This window comes from Terrapene carolina, unplaced genomic scaffold (assembly GCF_002925995.2).
Source record: "Terrapene carolina triunguis isolate 2854851 unplaced genomic scaffold, T_m_triunguis-2.0 Scaffold69, whole genome shotgun sequence".
Taxonomy (NCBI): domain Eukaryota; kingdom Metazoa; phylum Chordata; order Testudines; family Emydidae; genus Terrapene; species Terrapene triunguis.
Genome location: NW_020664420.1, coordinates 9,589,156 through 9,609,093, shown reverse-complemented (window position 1 = coordinate 9,609,093; position 19,938 = coordinate 9,589,156). Strand labels below are relative to the sequence as shown.

The window sequence follows — 19,938 nt, the reverse complement described above, 5'->3', positions numbered from 1 at the left end:
TGCGCCTTTGACTGGAGAATTTCAGCAGCAGTGCTCCTCTGTGTCACGCATGTGTCTCCCTGTCGCACGCCGTTATCGGCGCCTATCTAGCGCACGTGACCAGACCCCCCCCTCAGTTCCTTCTCAACCATCCTTGGCCTGAGACGGAGCTCCCAGCAATGATTAAAATCAATAGCTAGCTTAGGATTATAACAGTCTTTTAGTATTCCTGAAGCTGGCAGGCTCAGAGTTGAGAGGCAAACAGAAGCCTACCCCCTCTGCCACAGCACCGACAGAGCTGCCTAAAGATGCGGCACCGGTGCAGTCTCCACAGGCTATGGCGCTTCCATAGCACAGAGAGCTCGTGTGTCGGCACTGACACCCGCATGCACAACAACATTGTCGGCACCAACCACCTCGGCACTGAAACCACCAGCACCGCACCATTTCCTGCACCAGAAAGACTTACTGATCTCAGCGACGCCAGAATCACCACTCTTTGATACCAATGTATCTCTGGTACACATGGTCCCGTGTCAACCCACCACACCTTCACCACTCCTCTCCCATCCAAACTACTTCAGCATAGGCTCACCTGTACAGCCTAAGTCTTACCACAGGGTTAACACCCAGACCGGGTAATGGCCACTCATAGATGCCACCACCTATGCCATTCCCCATGCAGTGGCCCTACTGGGACCCCTGGAGGGCATACAGGAGACAATATGCCTGGCCCCCAAACTTCTACAGGGAGAGGATTAAATTTCCCCCACCACCTTCACTGGCTACACCATCAGAACCTCTGGAGTAAAGCTTTGAGGAACAGGAGGCAGCCCTGGAGCAGGAAATGACACCATTGGCCAACATTTCCTCCTCTTCTCCAGATGAGGCAAAAATGCTGTGACCATCCACAACTTCTGATGATTTCAAACATTTCCAGGAGCTCTTCAAAAGAATTGCCGATTCCCTGTAGATCCCTGTAGAGGAGGTCCCAGAGTCCCAATACAAATTACTGGACATTCTCCAAACTTCATCTTCGTCAAAAATAGTTCTTCTGATAAACGAACACTTATGGAGTTGGCAAAAAACATATGGCAGACAACAATATCGCCCACTTGCAAAGAGAGTGGATAAAAAGTATTACATTCCCTCAAAGGATGGACTTTTTATTTTCTCACCCCGCACTGAACTCTTTAGTTGTTGACATTGTCAATCAACGAGGCAGACAAGACCAATCCACCCCATATGACAAAGCATGGAAACAATTAGATCTTTTTGTCCTCAAGGCCTACTCATCAGCCGCTCTTCAATTTCAGATTGCAAATTATGGTGCACTGATGCCGAAATACAGCCACACAAACTATTCCAAACTCACAGACTTTATTGATTACATACCAGAAGACAAAAGAGACCAATGTAAAGCCATCATCTCCAAGGGCCATCTCCTAGCCAAAAATGCCTTATAGGCATCTCTAGATGCAGCAGACATGGTGGCACACTCCATGGCACACCACCATAGGTTGCATTGAGCTTCGTGGCTCCACCTGTCTGGCTTCCCAAGAGAGGTACAATCCACTATGGAGGACCTCCCTTTTGATGGCCAGAAACTCTTTGCAACAAAGACTGACGAGTCCCTCCACACCCTGAAGGACTCTTGGGGAACCCTTTGTACCCAGGGGATATACACACCTGCAACAAGAAAAAAACAGGGTAAATACTATCCCTCCCAGCAGACAAGGTCTGCCCCGTATGCCCAACAACAGAAGGAATACGACACACAAAGGCACAGATCGAGACCTCCAAGGCATTGACCACCTGCGCCTCAGTCATTGGCGTCCCAGCAACCTTCTGCAAAACAGCAATTTTGAGGGTTTGGTCGAGGGCCCAAGCGACCTCCCACTTCCTCAGTGCTGACACCATCATTGACCATCCCCCATTTCAGACACTGTTTGACCCCTTTCTGCTCAGCATGGAAATCCATCACCCTGGGTTCTAGAAATAATGCACACAGGCTGTTCAATACCTTTCATCTCCATCCCTTCTTCTCACCCTTCCTCCCCATCCCTCTTCAGAGACCCCTCTCACAAACATCTTCTACAGCAAGAGGTAAACCACCTCCTACATCTGTGCTCTCTGGAACAGGTGCCATCACAACACAGAGGGAAGGGTTTTTATTCCCACTACTATTTAACCCAGAAAAAGAACAGGGGATAGAGATCTATTTTAGACCTCAGAAAACTCAACAAATTTGTAAAGGTCCGGCGGTTCAGGATGGTCACGCTAACAACAATAATACCAGCACTGAAACAGTGGAACTGGTTCTCGGCCCTCGACCTCCAAGGCACCTGTTTTCATGTAACCATACATCCCGCTCACAGGGGGTTTCTCAGATTTACTCTGAGGACAGAACGTTGTCAGTACAAAGTTCTACCTTTCAGCATCTCAACAGCACCATGGGTGTTTTCCAAAATTCTTGTGGTAGTGGCAGCACACCTCCGCAAGCAACGGGTAATAATATTTCCCTATCTGGATGTTTGCCTACTAAAGGCACTTACCTGGGCACATGCCCTGGACGTTACTCACAGGAGTGTCGCCCTCTTTTCACATCTGGGATTACAACTAAACATTCCAAAATCAACACTGACACCCGTGCAGAAACTGGACTTCATTGGGGCCCATCTCAGTGCTCTGGAGGCCAAAGTGTCACAGCCAACAAACAGACTTGTCACTATAGTCAATCTGATCTCCACAGTACTGAGCAGCCCACAGATATCAGCACAGACCTGCCTCCAACTATTAGGTCATAGGGTGGCAACCACATTTGTGGTATGACACGCAGGACTTCTCATGCACTGCATTCAGGACTGGCTAAGAACCATCTGCGTTCCATAAAGACACAGTCTGAACAAGCGCCTCACCATGCCACTCAAAGTCAAAGACTCAACGTGTGTGGGAGTCCCTTTCACACAGACTCCACCTTAAATGATTCTCACAACAGACGCCTCCTTGATAGGCTGAGGGGGGCTCACCTACAGCACCACACAATTCAGGGCAGATGGTCTTCTTCTGAGACATTGTTGCACATAAACCACCTGGAACTGCACACAGTTTGCAGCGCATGCTTGCGCTTCCTACCCTTGATCAGAATTGAGACCATAAGGGTAATGATGGACAACATTGCCTGAATGTTTTATATAAACCGACAGGAAGGGGCAAGATCACACTCCCTATGCACTGAAGCCATCAAATTGTGGAATTGGTGTGTCCAGCACAATGTCAATATATTAGCCTCATATCTCCCAAGATGTTAAAACACCACAACAGATATATTAAGCAGAGAATTCTCCCAGGGAATGAGTGGGAACTAAACATGCAGAGCATATTCAGACATTGAGGTCCCATCTATAGACCTCTTCACGACATCTCAGAATTACAAATGCCTGCAATTCTGCTTGAGAGCAGGATTGGGTTCCTGATCCATGGGGGATGTCTTTTTCATCAAATGGGATGTGCCACTACGATACGCGTTTCCCGCTATCCCCCTCCTGTCGAGGGTGCTTCACAAAATAAGGACCAGCAAGGCCAAAGTCATCTTGATATCCCCCACATGGCCCAGACAAACTTGGTACTTGTATCTGTTGAGGATGGCAGTATGTACACCACATACCCTTCTCCTTCTACCTAACCTTCTATCGCAGGATGCCGGACAGGTTTACCACCTGAACCTGGAGAGGCTTCACCTAAGAGCATGGCACCTACATGGTTCCATCACGACGAACTGACCTGCTCGGAACAGGTGAAGGACATATTATTAAACAGCCGTAGGACAACCACATGTAATACTTACCTGCATAAATGGAAGAGATTCAACATCTGGTGCCAAAACAAACAAGCCCGGGCTGTTACCGCTCCCTTACCAATGATATTAAAATACATATTGGAACTTAAAAAATCTGGCTTATCGCTTAGCTTCATTAGAGTATATCTCGTGTCTATTGCCTCTTTTCACCGCAAGGTGGATGGGATATCTCTATTTGCCCATACTATAACTAAACGCTTTCTCAAGAATATCAGAAACGTCTAACCTGAAATTTGAGTACTTACCCACCTTGGGACTTGAACTTGGTTCTCTGCTGCCTCACCAGAGCCCTATTGGAACCATTAGCAACATGCTCTCTGACACACCTATCAAAGAAGGTGGCTGCCTTTGTCGCGATCATGTCTGCTTGACAAGTGGGAGAGATAGGGGCTCTTCTGGCACACCCCATACACCCATCTTTTTCAAGGGTCAAGGTCATGCTAAGACCTCATCCTAAATTTTTACTCAACGTACCTTCTTCTTTTCACTTGAACCAACCAATCCATCTTCCCTCTTCTTCCCTAAACTTCATGGGAGCAAATGGGACTCAATATTACACGCTCTGGATGTCAGACGCACACTAGTGTTCTACCTTGAAAGAACTACACCCTTCAGAAAGTCACTGAGGCTTTTCATTTCAACTTTGGACTGATCTAAAGGTTCCATTAGCTCCAAAACAGACTCTGGGTGCATTCAATTTATTGGGTGCATTCAATTTATTGGGTGCATTCAGCTTTGTTACCAACAGAAGGAGTTACAACCCCCAGCAGGGATCCAAACCCACTCCACCAGATCCTTATCAACCTCAGTAGCCTTTTTAAACAAGCACCGATCATAGACCTGTGCAAAGCAGCTACCTGGGTACCTGCACATGTTCACAGAGCACTATGCAATAGACCAGGCTCAAGATCGGACACCCTGTTAGGACTTACTGTATTGTCATCAATTACCCATGCAACTCTGAAGCTCCTTCCATCCACTGAAGGGCACTGCTCAACAATCACCTGGAATGGAGCACCCACAGGGACATTCCTCAAAGAAGGAGAGGGTTACTCCCCCTGTGCAGTAACAGGTTCTTCAAGATGGGTGTCTATGTGGGTGCTCCACTACCTGCCCTCCTCCCCTCTACTTCGGAGTTCAATATACGGACTCTACAGTAGAGAAGGAACTGAGAGGGGGTCTGGTCATGTGCGCTAGATAGGCACCGACAACGGCATAAGACTGGGAGAGTGCATGTGTGACCCAGATGAGCACTGCTGCTGAAATTCTCTGAACAAAAGCGTAGGGACACACATTCATCTGAAGTGGAGCACCCACAGGGACACCCATCTCAAAGAACCTCAGTTACTGCAGAGGGCGAGTAACCCTCTCTTCTGAAAAACATGCCGTGTTGATTGAGGTGAAAAGTAAAACCAGGCAATTTCAAACCACATGCTTGAAAATCCAGAATAGCTAGAATTGAAACACATACTTCAGACATAAATTTGGAAAAAGTGTTTTTCTTAAGCTTCCTGCTTTAACAAATATCTGGAATGCAGAATAACTGCAACATTCCATTGGACCGTACCATATTTTAGACTTGATTTTAACAAATAGGGAGGAACTCATTGAGAATTTGAAAGTAGAAGGCAGCTTGAGTGAAAGTGATCATGAAATCATAGAGTTTGCAATTCTAAGGAAGGGTGGGTAGAAGGGAGTACAGCAAAATAGAGACAATTGATTTCAGGAAGGCAGATTTTGGTAAGCTCAGAGTCCTGATAGGTAAGGTCCCATGGAAATCAAGACTGAGGGGAAAAACAACTGAGGAGAGTTGGCAGTTTTTCAAAGGGAAACTATTAAGGGCCCAAAAGCAAGCTATTCCGCTGGTTAGGAAAGATAGAAAATGTGGCAAAAGACCACCTTGGCTTAACCACGAGATCTTGCATGATCTAAAAAATAAAAAGGAGTCATATTAAAAAATGGAAACTAGGACAGATTACAAAGGATGAATATAGGCAAACAACACAGGAATGCAGGGGCAAGATTAGAAAGACAAAGGCACAAAATGAGCTCAAACTAGCTACAGGAATAAAGGGAAACAAGAAGACTTTTTATCAATACATTAGAAGCAAGAGGAAGACCAAAGACAGGGTAGGCCCACTGCTCAGTGAAGAGGGAGAAACAGTAACAGGAAACTTGGAAATGGCAGAGATGCTTAATGACTTCTTTGTTTCGGTCTTCACCAAGAAGTCTGAAGGAATGCCTAACCTAGTGAATGCTAATGGGAAGGGGGTAGGTTTAGCAGATAAAATAAAAAAAGAACAAGTTAAAAATCACTTAGAAAAGTTAGATGCCTGCAAGTCACCAGGGTCTGATGAAATGCATCCTAGAATACTCAAGGAGCTAATAGAGGAGGTATCTGAGCCTCTAGCTATTATCTTTGGAAAATCATGGGAGACGGGAGAGATTCCAGAAGACTGGAAAAGGGCAAATATAGTGCCCATCTATAAAAAGGGAAATAAAAACAACCCAGGAAACTACAGACCAATTAGTTTAACTTCTGTGCCAGAGAAGATAATGGAGCAAGTAATTAAGGAAATCATCTGCAAACACTTGGAAGGTGGTAAGGTGATAGGGAATAGCCAGCATGGATTTGTAAAGAACAAATCGTGTCAAACCAATCTGATAGCTTTCTTTGATAGGATAATGAGTCTTGTGGATAAGGGAGAAGCTGTGGATGTGGTATACCTAGACTTTAGTAAGGCATTTGATACGGTCTCGCATGATATTCTTATCGATAAACTAGGCAAATACAATTTAGATGGGGCTACTATAAGGTGGGTGCATAACTGGCTGGATAACCATACTCAGAGAGTTGTTATTAATGGTTCCCAATCCTGCTGGAAAGGCATAACGAGTGGGGTTCCGCAGGGGTCTGTTTTGGGACCGGCTCTGTTCAATATCTTCATTATCGACTTAGATATTGGCATTGAAAGTACGCTTATTAAGTTTGCAGATGATACCAAACTGGGAGGGATTGCAACTGCTTTGGAGGACAGGATCATAATTCAAAATGATCTGGACAAATTGGAGAAATGGTCTGAGGTAAACAGGATGAAGTTTAACAAAGACAAATGCAAAGTGCTCCACTTAGGAAGGAACAATCAGTTTCACACATACAGAATGGGAAGAGACTGTCTAGGAAGGAGTACGGCAGAAAGGGATCTAGGTGTTATAGTGGACCACAAGCTAAATATGAGTCAACAGTGTGATGCTGTTGCAAAAAAAGCAAACATGATTCTGGGATGTATTAACAGGGGTGTTGTGAGCAAGACACGAGAAGTCATTCTTCCGCTCTACTCTCCGCTGGTTAGGCCTCAACTGGAGTATTGTGTCCAGTTCTGGGCACCGCATTTCAAGAAAGATGTGGAGAAATTGGAGAGGGTCCAGAGAAGAACAACAAGAATGATTAAAGGTCTTGAGAACATGACCTATGAAGGAAGGCTGAAAGAATTGGGTTTGTTTAGTTTGGAAAAGAGAAGACTGAGAGGGGACATTATAGCAGTTTTCAGGTATCTAAAAGGGTGTCATAAGGAGGAGGGAGAAAACTTGTTCACCTTAGCCTCTAAGGATAGAACAAGAAGCAATGGGCTTAAACTGCAGCAAGGAAGGTTTAGGTTGGACATTAGGAAAAAGTTCCTAACTGTCAGGGTGGTTAAACACTGGAATAAATTGCCTAGGGAGGTTGTGGAATCTCCATCTCTGGAGATATTTAAAAGTAGGTTAGATAAATGTCTATCAGGGATGGTCTAGTCAGTATTTGGTCCTGCCATGAGGGCAGGGGACTGGACTTGATGACCTCTCGATGTCCCTTCCAGTCCTAGAATCTATGAATCTATATATTCTGGGAGTCAGTTCATTTGACAACCAACTAGAAGGTAACGAATAAATTGAATAAATACACAGTTTGCAAAGCCTTTTGAATAGGCTTGTTTTAAACCTGACCAGACATCTTTGTAATACAAATACATTGCATTTTGAAATGGTACGTTTTAAGTGACAGATGCCTGACAGTTTGAGAGACAGTTTTAGTATGGAGGCTTTTGGAAAAGATGAAGTCGTTAATCAAGTGCTGTTTGTCATAAGAAGGCTACAGAATAGCTTCTTGGTTACGGGTCTTTTAGCAAGAAGAATTCAGTTTAAGGGATTTTCCCTGTTCGCTATTGAGGAAGTAAGTGAGCTATTCTAATTAGATGTGTTTTGCATTATCCATTTAGCTTCACAACATAACATGAGCATTTCAAAGGCAAATGTTGGAGATCATCCAAATGGCTTAGTTGTGCGATGGAAAAATTCCTATTAATGTGGGCTCTTCAATTGTCCCTTTCCAGATAAACAGTCTCCTTAATTGACTCCTTCACTACAATTCACTTGGTGATGGTGATGTTTTCAGATAAGTTCTCATTCTGGTTACCATATACACAGACAATAAAAGGTGCTGGGTTATGTGGTACCCATTCATTAGCAAGTACCTTTTGTCATTCTGTTGGGGGCAAGTCAGGAAACGTTCTGTACCACGTGCAGTCTCTCATGGCCTTAAAGCTTGCATGCCTCTGTACTATACAAGAGTTCCTGTTGGCTGCCTGCAGTATTGAAGAGGATAGGAAATTTGTATGTGCCGGCTTAAATACGTTAGTCCAGACAATCAAGCCATCAGTAATTAATACTATGAGCCAATGTCACCACTTTCAGCTTCAAATGAGTGGCACTCACGTATGGCAGTGGTGAATGAAGCCTGTGAGTCCAATTTGCAGTCTTGGGTGCCTGGATTAGAATGCCCAATTTGGGCCACTTGCATCCACACCTAGGTACCTAAAATTGATATTTAGAGACCCAAGTACCCAAATGCAGACTTAGTTGCCTTATCTTAGCCACCCAAGTTTGATTACTGAACGGGCACCTTACATAGCAGCATGCAAATCAAAACTAGAATCTAAACTCCACAAAAGCTAGCCTACAGTGAGCCCATTTACAGCTGTTTGTAGTTGTATAGTCCTGCAGACTGCATCAAGAACACTGTTGTGAAGGTTACAGCATGCTAGGAGGAAAAAATCGCCCGCCTGTTTTCATCTGTAAAAGCACGGGCCTGTCCTCATTTAACCTTAGCTCACACTGAATTAAGTAAGATAAATGTTAACTCATTGAGACAGATCCCCTGGGTGGGGATTTGCTGTGTTATAGAAGAAAGCTCCTGCCAAACCAAACTTTCTGCTGGTATCCATTGTATTGTTCCTCAACCGCTTGTCATTGTTTGCTGCAAGGAAAAGGGTGCAAAGATAAAAATAGAGGAGATATGATCTTCCGATAATGTTGGCTTTTCTGATCCTGAATGGCAAAGCGTCATGCAGAGTTATCATTCAGCTGGGAAGCAGGACTTGGGCAGCTTATAGGTAGATAGAAATAGTTGGCTTAGTGCTGGGTTAGAGCTGGGCCTTTGTTTTTTGTTTTTTTTTGTTTTTTTTGCCCCAGTCAAATAGTTTATTTGAAAAATGCAGTTTTGGTTGGTTGAAAACTATTTGCAAATTCGCTGAATAGTTTTGGCCAATTTTGTGTGTGCGTGTGTGCTTGATTCACAAGGGGACTTCTGCACTATTTACAAAATGGGGAGGAGGTGGTGCTGCTGAGAGTGCCCCTTTAAACGTTCAGCTCAGTAGTTAGGGTACTCTCCTGGGTTCATTTCCGCCCCCCGCCCCGATATAGACCAGGGATTTGAACTTGGGTCTTTTACCTCCCCAGAGGGCACCCTAACCACTGGGCAATGTAGTATTTTGGGGCAGGTCTTTCTCAATCTCTTTTGTTAAAGCTCTTCCACTTAGTATAAATAATTTAAATATTTAGTAGAGCAGGGTCTGGGATGTGGGCCTTCTACCTCGTAAGAGAGTTCACTAACCACTAGGCTATCATCATTCTCTTTCTCACCCAATGACTATTCAAGTATTTCATACAAAGCGGAACAGCTTCATCAGGAGAGATTAAGAATAACCCACCCCAGAATAGTTTATAGCCAGGTGGTTAGGGCATTCACCTGGGAGGTGGGAGACCCAAGTTCAAGTCCTTGCTCTACATCAAGCTGAGTGGGGAATTGAACCTGAGCTCCCCACATGCTTGGTTGATTCCCCTGACCACTGGGCTAAAAGTTATAAGGTATGGCTCTTCCTCCTCTGTCTGTTTTGGGACTAGTGCCAAAATCCCCTGGCGAATCTAGCGCTTCAAGAGGAAATGTTCTCTTTGACCCAAAACGCACTTTGTCAATTTGCTGAAAAATTCTGAAATTTTCCGGATTCAGTTCAGGTCAAACCAATTGTTTTTATTATTATTTTTTAGAACTGCTGATGAACTGAAAAATCAGTTATTCGTCCAGCGCTCCTCCAAATCTCTTGTTGACGTTTCTCTTTTTGATGAAGTTAGATTTTGTACCTTATGCACCTTTCAGAGGGAAGAATTAGTACCCTCTAACCCTCACTGCTTTCTCTCCAGCAAGTCATTCCGAGCTCTCCATTCAGGAAAGACGAGGGATCACCATTTATTACTGTTTTGGGAGGTGCACACGAGCCTCTCAAGCGGCCTTTTACCCAAATTTTAATTTAGTGCCTATCTAGTTATCGTGACTCTTGTTCATTGTGATGGTGGCCTCCTACAACGTACTTTGCCCCCAGGTACCTCATTTCATCACATCAGGCCTATTATTTTAGCCACTTATGCTTCCATGTTGTGTGTCCTAAAAAGGTGATGAAACATGCATATAAAGTAGCTGCCTGTGACACTCCCCTGTGAGACTGTTACCAAAGAAGCGCACTGTGAATCTGCATAGCTTTACATGCATGCACACACCTCGTTGGTTTTCAGAGGGGTTTGCTTTGGTACTGTGCAGGTGACTTATTATGCTTCAGACAACCAATGCTAGATGCATGTGGCTTTGCTGCCTTTGGGAAGGTGAATGTTCTTTTGTCTCTGTGACTAAAAAGTGCCCTGATTCTTAATGGGTATTGAAACGATGTCTGTCACCTGACAGATCCAAAATCTTATCTTTGGAGCTCATGCAGAAAACTTTACTTAGTATTAAGAGAGCAAACAGCAGTCACAAGTGCCTTTACAGAGGAGGAAGAGTCAGAGTTTCATGAGCTGGCGAGAATGTGTTGCAGTTCTTCACCGCCAAAGCATAACTTTTACTTCTAAATGGACCTCTTTGGAAATGGCCATTGACTTCATTGTGGCCAGGGCTGCAGCCTTCGTGTTTGTTTTTTGTTAACACCTATTTAACTTCAGTGACTAATGACCATTTTTTGGCAAAGGAGATAATTGTTAAAGATTTAATACCCTGATCCTTTCACGGCATTGCCAACCCCAAGCATTCAAAATTCATGAATCTAGGCCTTCCAAAATCATGAGACTTTAAAAATAATACATTTGTGGCTTCTTTGTTTTTGCCTTCTGGCTTTTGAGCCTTTAGGCTTCACATTTTCAAGCTTTTCTCTGCAGTCACATGGGCTAGAAACTTTAATTGATCAAAATGAAAGCTGGGATTCTCCTGTACTCACCTGACTCCAGGAGCTGAAGCTTTGACAAAAGCACCAAATTATGAGAGTTAACTGAAGCACTTTTGTCAAGGTGTGTGAGCTCATACTATACATCTTGAGATGCCCCCTACCCATCAACACATCCTCCAGCAAAGCCAGGGAAGACCAAGTAAAACTCAACCAGAGAAAAACTGTTTAAAAAACAAAAAATCTTTCAGGTTTTGTTAATACAGCAAAAGAAGCAAAAAAGGGCATAAACCCAGTTTTTAAAAATCCTTTCAGGTCACTTTAAAAAAAGCAAAAGAAAAGAGGAAGAGTTTTTAAATAACCTTATTTTTCATAAGCAACTGTACCCAGGGAGATGGCTTTGTAATACTAGTAATGATATTTGATAGACTTTTCACCTAAGAGGACATGCTGCTGTGATTTGTGAATTTTCAGGGGAAGAAAGAGAAATTCTTTTGTGCGGTTGACTGTAATAATAATCAAGGGAATTGTACGATATGTGATTCCCATTAACTTTGATTTGAGCCACAAGCATCAACCAAGGGGCGGTGAATTTTCAGATCTCAAACTCTTTAGAGGAAGCTACTTAAGTGAGCAATTGGTGACAGGTTAAAAAAAAAAATCAGAGCGAGTGAAAAGGCCTATTGAACCACTGCATCCCATAGATGAGGCATAGAGCTTTGTGCTCAAGCCTGCAATTACGTTACAGTTCATTGTCACAGCAGGATCCTGAAGGCATAAGTGCTGAGAAGAAAAAGATAAACTGCATCATAAAATACTGCAAACCAATTGCATTAAGCAACGCTGCTTATTTTGAAGGTGTAATAAAAATGTAGTTTACTGTTTCTGTTACAAGAAGTAACAAACATTATTTGCATTTATTTCTAGTTTAACAAAGTAAATAAATGCTTATATAATTGTTACAGAAATATTACTATTAAGTTTTCCTGTTGTCATTTTAAATTGGGTTTGGCTTATGTCTGCTTTATTAATTAGGAAAGGGGAGCATATATGCGCACTGACATCTACTATTTAAAATTTATTACCTACCACATTCAGGATTTTTCTATCTGTTGCTTTTGCAATTGGTCCTGCTCACGTAATCCTTTTCTTTTTCCTGGGTTGTGGCTTGCAGAACAAAGAATACAAGCACCTGAATGAGCAGCTCTCGGCACTTACCTCTGCCTATTCCACTGATGTGGAAAAGCTGAAGAAGGAGCTGGAGCAATATCGGCAGAATCGGGGGGATACCAACCAGCTTGTAAACTTGAAAAAAGAGATTGAGAGCCTCAGGCTGGAGCTCGAGAAATCCCACAGTGAAAGGAAGATTATTGAAGACACCTATGATAAGGAGAAAGATCTACTCCGAAAGGTATGTGTTGTGTTTATCGCGTGCCCTCCATGTGGTGTGTAGGCACCATGGAGGGCAGGCCTTTTTTTTCAGGCAATCAGAGGCAGATGTTTTTGTTAAGAATCTAAGGGTGAGATTTTCAAAAGCACCTATGGGACTTCCAGTGGGAGTGAGGCATCAGACTCCTTCAGGGGCTTTTGAAAGTCCTGCTTTTTCATCCTTTCACTATATGAAGTCCTCTGCTTATCCACACAATGCGGAGAGCAAGTGGCAGTTCAAGCTTCCCTGCCTCTGTGCCTTAACCATGGCCTAGGCATACGGTGTTAGGATGGTGTTTGTGTCTGGTCAACTTTGCACAACAATAACTATGAAGAAACCATGTGTGCACAGTTGGGTCCCAAATAACTGTGTTCGCTAACTACACAAACATGCAAGGCCTAGCCACACATGTACGGCTGCTTTGACTGGTTTCTGGTGGCTTCTAAAACATAGGGCACAGAGAGCACCATTAGTGGGCACACAAAACTGTTTAAAGGATACTATCATCCTGTTCTGACACAGTGTCGGGAGTGAGGGCTTGTTCGTTGCACAGGACCATTCAATCTGTGGCCGTGAGACTGCTAATGTTGCTGATCATGGTGGTTTTGTGTTGTGGGTACCTGTGCACTAGGAACTGGATTGAGATTGCCAAATCACTTCCCATAAGCAATCAGCCTGCCATTTCTAACAACTCTCAGTACTACCAGCTTAGCTGGATTTGAATCAGTATATTGCACTAGAGGCAGAAGTTGCTTTCTGCCCCGGTATGTCAATACACCTGAGCAATCCATCTTTCTTGAAATTGAAGTTATACAAAATGTTGGCAATATCGAGCCTTTGTACAAGAAAAGCACTAGTGTGAGCAGACACTAGCCTTAAGGGTACGTCTACACAGCAAACACCTGTGGTTGACCCAGGTCAGCTGAGTTGGGCTCGGGGCTGTCAAATTGCTATGTAGACATTCAGGCTGGTTTCCCTGTTGGGATTGGATGTGAAGAAAGCGTGCTTGTACTAAGCATCCTCTGGGTTTAATTGTAAAGCTTTGGCTGTTTGAGTGATTTGATAATGTGGCTCTCATAGTAAATCATCAAAACTCTACGACTAACAGCTCGTCGGTACAGGGAAATTAACAGGAATAGTTATTGCAGAAAAGCTATCGTGTGGAATAAAGTGACTTTCGTTTCGGAATGGAGTGTCCGCAAAGGAAGCTATTCTGGAATATTCCAAATTGCTATTCCAGTCCATTTCCTTAGGTCATCAAGCCCTAAGCTTTCCACATAGCTATATTATGGAAACATGGTGAGAAAGGCAGAGATGCATTCTCTTTAGATTTTAGCACAAAAATCACCTGAGAACATTTTTTTTTTCCAGTTAGATCAAGTTGATTGTGTCCTTTGCTTTCTTGGACTTGTGACAGCTGACGACATGATCAAGTCCATTTTGGTTCCGATTTAACTGCAAAATCTGTTCTTAAGTCTTACTCTTTCCGCTTTCTCTGCCATCTTCGTACTTTTAGGATAATTCTTCTCATTTATAGGATGAGCATCTCCTTTTCCTTTTCTGGTGTGAATACTTAGAAACAGTTCTTTATGGATTTCAAGAGATTCGTAACAGAGTTATTCGGTGAGTTGTGAGGATTCTCACAAACTAGCAAAGATTTTTTTTTTTTTTTAGGACAATCCTAACATCTTTTGCCAGTCTAAAGGATCAGTCTTTCAAAAGTGCTCAGCACCCACAATTGGGGCCAGATTTCAAAACAGCTCCCAAATAAGGACCAGATCTTCAAAACTGCTCAGCACCCAACAGCCCCCACCATGCAAATAGGTAAAACAGACAGTTCTCAATGGGAGCTGCTGAATGCTGAGTGCTTCAGAAAATCCAGCCACTTCATGTAGGCAAATGTGAGCTGAGCTCTCTTGAAATCTGGCCCAAAAGGAAATGTGTTGAAGATAGAGACTTCCAACTGGAGAAGGAATTTCTGCAGCATTGCTGCTGAATAACATGCTCTACTTATCTACACCTGCATTAAATGGACCTTTCTGTTCTCACCACGTTTCTCTGAAACGTGAATGTTGATACGTTCCCATTTCTCTTTCACATGGAAACAAGAAAGCAATAAACAAAACCCATTAGGTCTGATATAAAAGAGCTTTAATTTAGGGTTTATCAAGGATAAAGGATAGCTTCTAGCTAAGGATATTTCTTTTTGTTTCTACTCTATACTATTCTTTTCTTTCTCCAATCGAAGTTGGGCCCGAGGCTGCGAAATCTCTATTTTTCCATTCCCAGTGTTTGTGGGTTACTTTCATAAAGGGCACATACATAGTACTTTAGCCTTTGGGAAATATTTTTCACTCACTTAGCTTTAAAGGTATTTAATGTAATGTAAGGCTCTACCATACAATCTGCTCTGTAGCAGAAATTAGAGTTCTTTCTCCATTTGTTTTTTGTCAGGTATGGCACTGGATACTAGTGTCCTGTAAAAATGTGTAGTTAAAACTAAAACATGCTCCAGTTCTCAAAGTAGAAATACTTAGTTTTTCATAAATTCATAGAATAATAGCATTTGTGATAATCTACTCTGACCTCCTGCATAACACAGACCATAGATCTTCCCTGAACTAATTCATGTTTCAGCTTCCAGTTGTTGGATCTTTTTACCCTTTGTCTGCTAGACTGAATAGCCCTCTTAACAAATTTCAGTTCCCCATCAAGGTACTTATAGACTGATCAAATCACCCCTTAACCTTCTCTTTGTTAAACTAAGTAGCCTGAGCTCCTCCAATCTAGCACTTATAAGGTATATTATCCAATCCTTTAATCATTCCCATGGCTCTTCTCTGAACCCTCTCCAGTTTATCAACATCTTTCTTGAAGTGTGAACATCAGAACTGGACACATTATTCCAGCAGAGGTCACACCGTTGCTAAATACAGAGGTAAAATAACCTCTCTACGCCTACCCGATATTCCCATTTTATACATCCAAAGATTTGAAATAAAATATTTTAAATACATGAAACTCAAGTTCATATTCTGGTACAGCATAATCATATATTCATCCAGCTCAGACAGTCATTAGTAATTCTGCATGGTTTAGAAAAAGGCTTTTCTTTATTTTATCTCTGTCTCTCTCTCTAGTCTGCAGCAGTATCCATTAACGTCAGTACACAGAAAGATAATAGAGCACATAATTAGGAAATCGGTTTGCAAACATCTAGAAGATAATAAGGAGATAGGTAACAGTCAGCATGGATTTCTCAAGAACAAATTGTGTCAAACCAATCTGATAGCTTCCTTTGACAGGGTAACAAGCCTTGTGGATGGGGGGAAGCGGTAGATCTGGTATATCTTGATTTTAGTAAGGCTTTTGATAATGCCTTGCATGGCCTTCTCATAAACAAACTAGGGAAATACAACCTAGATGGAGCTACTTGTCGGTGGGTGCATAACTAGTTGGAAAACCATTCTCAGAGTAGTTATCAGTGGTTCACAGTGAAACTGGAAGGGCATATCAAGTGGGGTTCCTCAGTGATCAGTTCTGGGTCCTGTTCTGTTCAATATCTTCATCAATGATTTAGATAATGGCATAGGGAGTATACTTTTAAAGTTTGCAGATGATACCAAGGTGGGAGGGGTTGCAAGTGCTTTGGAGGATCAGATTAAAATTCAAAATGAGCTGGACAAACTTGAGAAATAGTTTGAAGTAAATAGGATGAAATTCGATAAGGACAAATGCAAAGTACTCCACTTAGAAAGGAACAATCAGTTGCACGCATACAAAATGGGAAATGACTGCCTAGGAAGGAGTACTGTGGAAAAGGATCTGGGGGGGTTATAGTGAATCACAAGCTAAATATGATCAACAGTGTACCACTGGCAAAAAAGAAAACATCATTCTGTGATGTATTAGCAGGAGTGTTGTAAGCAAGACACGAGAAGTAATTCTTCCGCCCTTCTCCACACTGATTAGGCCTCAACTGGAGTATTGTGTCCAGTGCTGGGTGCCACATTTCAGGAAAAATGTGAACAAATTGGAGAAAGTCCAGAGAGGAGCAACAAAAATGATTGAAGGTCTAGAAAATTTGACCTCTGAGGAAAGATTGAAAAAATTGGGTTTGTTCAGTCTGGAGAAGAGAAGACTGACAGGGGACATGGTAACAGTTTTCAAGTACATGAAAGGTTGTTACAAGAAGGAGGGAGAAAAATTGTTTTCTTTAACCTCTGAGGATAGGACAGGAAGCAAGGGCTTAAATTGCAGCAAGGGCGGTTTAAGTTGGACATTAGGAAAAACTTCCTGTCAGGGTAGTTAAGCACTGGACTAAATTGCCGAGGTAGGTTGTGTAATTTCCATCATTTCTGGAGATTTTTAAGAGCAGGTTAGACAAACACCTGTCAGGGATGGTCTAGATAATACTTAGTCCTGCTGTGAGTGCAGGGAACTGGACTAAATGACATCTCGAGATCCCTTCCAGTCCTACAATTCTATGATGCAAACCTGTTATGCATGCAGACATAGCAGAGAGCTGGATGTGGATAGTGATAGCTTGTGAATAGGATTTGTAAGTGACTGTGCTTGAACACTATAGTGCAAAGCAGGTTGAATTTCTGACTCCATTAGAATGTTCTCTCTGCTTTTACTTCCACTAACAATTTTGGTAACCATTTTTTTAATAAAATATCTCGATTTTATTCTGCCTTCCCAGAAAACTGAGGAATTCAATATGATCAAATCAATTAGGCTGCCACTAAAGATACATGGGTTTTAGCAGGATCGTGTCATTATTCTTGCTTGGACAGTGGAAAAACCTTTATTATGCTGTAGTATGGAGCTGATTTTCTTCAGGCAGCTCAAGATCCCCATATGTTCTGTGCAGCTATTTTCTAAGTTATGATGGTCGTGCTATGAACTGCAACTGCAGAGACCTAGCGAATAACATTATATTGGAATACTGTGTTGTTTTCTTCTCTCCTTCCTGGCAACAGTAGAAGTGTTCAACTTAAACAGAGCAATACGTCACACTTCTTAATATAATGTTTTCATGTTTTGACTTGTCTAAAATAATACTATTGAATAAATTAACAGTACCAAGGATAAATAGATTTAGTAGGTAGAGTAATGCTACTAGTTTCACTCCAGGAGTTGGTGTCTTACATGATATTTAGTTTTACTTTGTCTCATGTTTTAAATAGCATTTCTTATAACTTCCATGTTTAATAGGGGTTGTTAGTGCTCAGTCAGTGCAGTCATCAACTATCTCTCAGACTCATAGACTTTAAGGTCAGAAGGGACCATTATGGTCATCTAGTCTGACCTCCCGCATGATGCAGGCCACAAAAGCTGGCCCACCCACTCCTGGAATAATTCTCTCCCTTGACTCAGATGTTGAAGTCCCCAAATCGTGATTTAAAGACTTCAAGTCACAGAGAATCCTCCAGCCAGTGACCCCTGCCCTATGCTGCGGAGGAAGGCGAAAAACCTCCAGGGCCTCTGCCAATCTACCCTGGAGGAAAATTCCTTCCCGACCCCAAATATGGCGATCAGCTTAACCCCGAGCATGTGGGCAAGATTCTCCAGCCAGACCCTCCGGAAAAAGTTCACTGTAGTAACTTTTAATATCCCATCATTGACCATTGTTACTAATTACCAGCGATGGCACGTTATTGATCTACTGACTAAAATCACGTTATCCCATCAAACCATGCCCTCCATAAACTTATCAAGCTTAATCTTAAAGTCAGAGAGGTCTTTCGCCCCCACTATTTCCCTCGGAAGGCTGTTCCAGAACTTCACCCCTCTGACGGTTAGAAACCTTCGTCTAATTTCAAGCCTAAACTTCCCGACGGCCAGTTTATATCCATTTGTTCTCGTGTCCACATTAGTACTGAGCTGAAATAATTCCTCTCCCTCCCTGGTATTTATCCCTCTGATATACTTAAAGAGAGCAATCATATCCCCCCTCAGCCTTCTTTTGGTTACTGTTGGAGGAGGAGGAGGAATTATTATGATTTATTATCTCTTTGTACTATGGTAACATCTAGAGGCCCTGATCAGGATTGGAACCAATTTGCTAGGTCCTGTAAAAACAGAGTAAAAAAGTTCTTATCCCAGAGTGCATATAATCTGAGTATAAAATTCAATGAAGGGTATAAACATAAAATTTCAGAGTTTAAAAAGGTTTGAAATATGTAGTATTTTGTTTGTCAGGCACTTACATACCATGGTGATAAGCACAGTATAATGACCTAGACAGACACATCACCTGGAAAATTTAAATCTTCTGCATAGTCTTTTTTGTCTGAGAACATTTTCTTTCTCTTTATTTTGCCTCTAAATCCCCTGTTAATTGGCAGGTGCGCTGAAATGCTGTTATAGCTGGTAACACATCTGCTTGGACAGTTGGCTATGCAGGCCTGTATAGCATTCTGGTTTCATTTATATTGTACATCACTTTTTTTTTCATTCTTTTTAGAATATTCAGAACAATGGTGTACTTTTTCTCCTCTGTTTGTACCTTTTCTCTGTTCCTTTTCACCTTTCTGAACCCTTTCACAGCTGCACCATTGATACTTTGTCTCTAACACATGTCATGGTGTTGTTTTCTTTCACATTCCAAGTCCTGTAATTGTAACACCTGCAAATGGCATTTGCGCTGCCATAGAAATCTATACCTAGCAAATGCCTGTTTTGTGATACTGTGTAGTAGAAGGATCAATTGCAGAATATTGTAACAAAGTCAATGTTGTAATTTTTAAGAGAGGTATAGATCTTCAGTACTTAATTCTGAGCATGGGCTTCTCAGTACTTGGATGACATAATCAACTATTGGAGCCCTGTGACTAGTATATATTGTGTTCCTATTCAAAGAAATAGATATAATTTGCCATCTTGACCTTTTTTGCATTGAGGTTTTGCAGTAAACACTTGTGTCTATGGGACAATTTACTTTGAAAATAAACACCCTTCAGTTGCAGTTAATATCTTTTTTACCATTCATGCTCCTGATGCAGTGAGAATAGCTCCAAAATGGCAAGGAAAAAAAAACCCTGTTTGGTTTAAAAAAACAAACAAACAAGAAACTAACCAACCAAAAAAAACCAACCAAAAAACCTGTGTGTGAGTGTGAGTGTGAGTGTGAGTGAGTGAGT

At 42.2% G+C, this 19,938-nt stretch overlaps 1 protein-coding gene across 1 annotated transcript in view; it reads left to right on the top strand.

Moving 5' to 3' along the window:
• Positions 1-19,938, top strand: part of MYO5B (myosin VB) — a 379,086-nt gene that overhangs the window by 296,540 nt on the left and 62,608 nt on the right. The window contains exon 22 of the mRNA XM_026649314.2: positions 12,536-12,772. Coding sequence (XP_026505099.1) covers positions 12,536-12,772 — 237 coding nt within the window. The remainder of the gene's footprint in view (positions 1-12,535; positions 12,773-19,938) is intronic.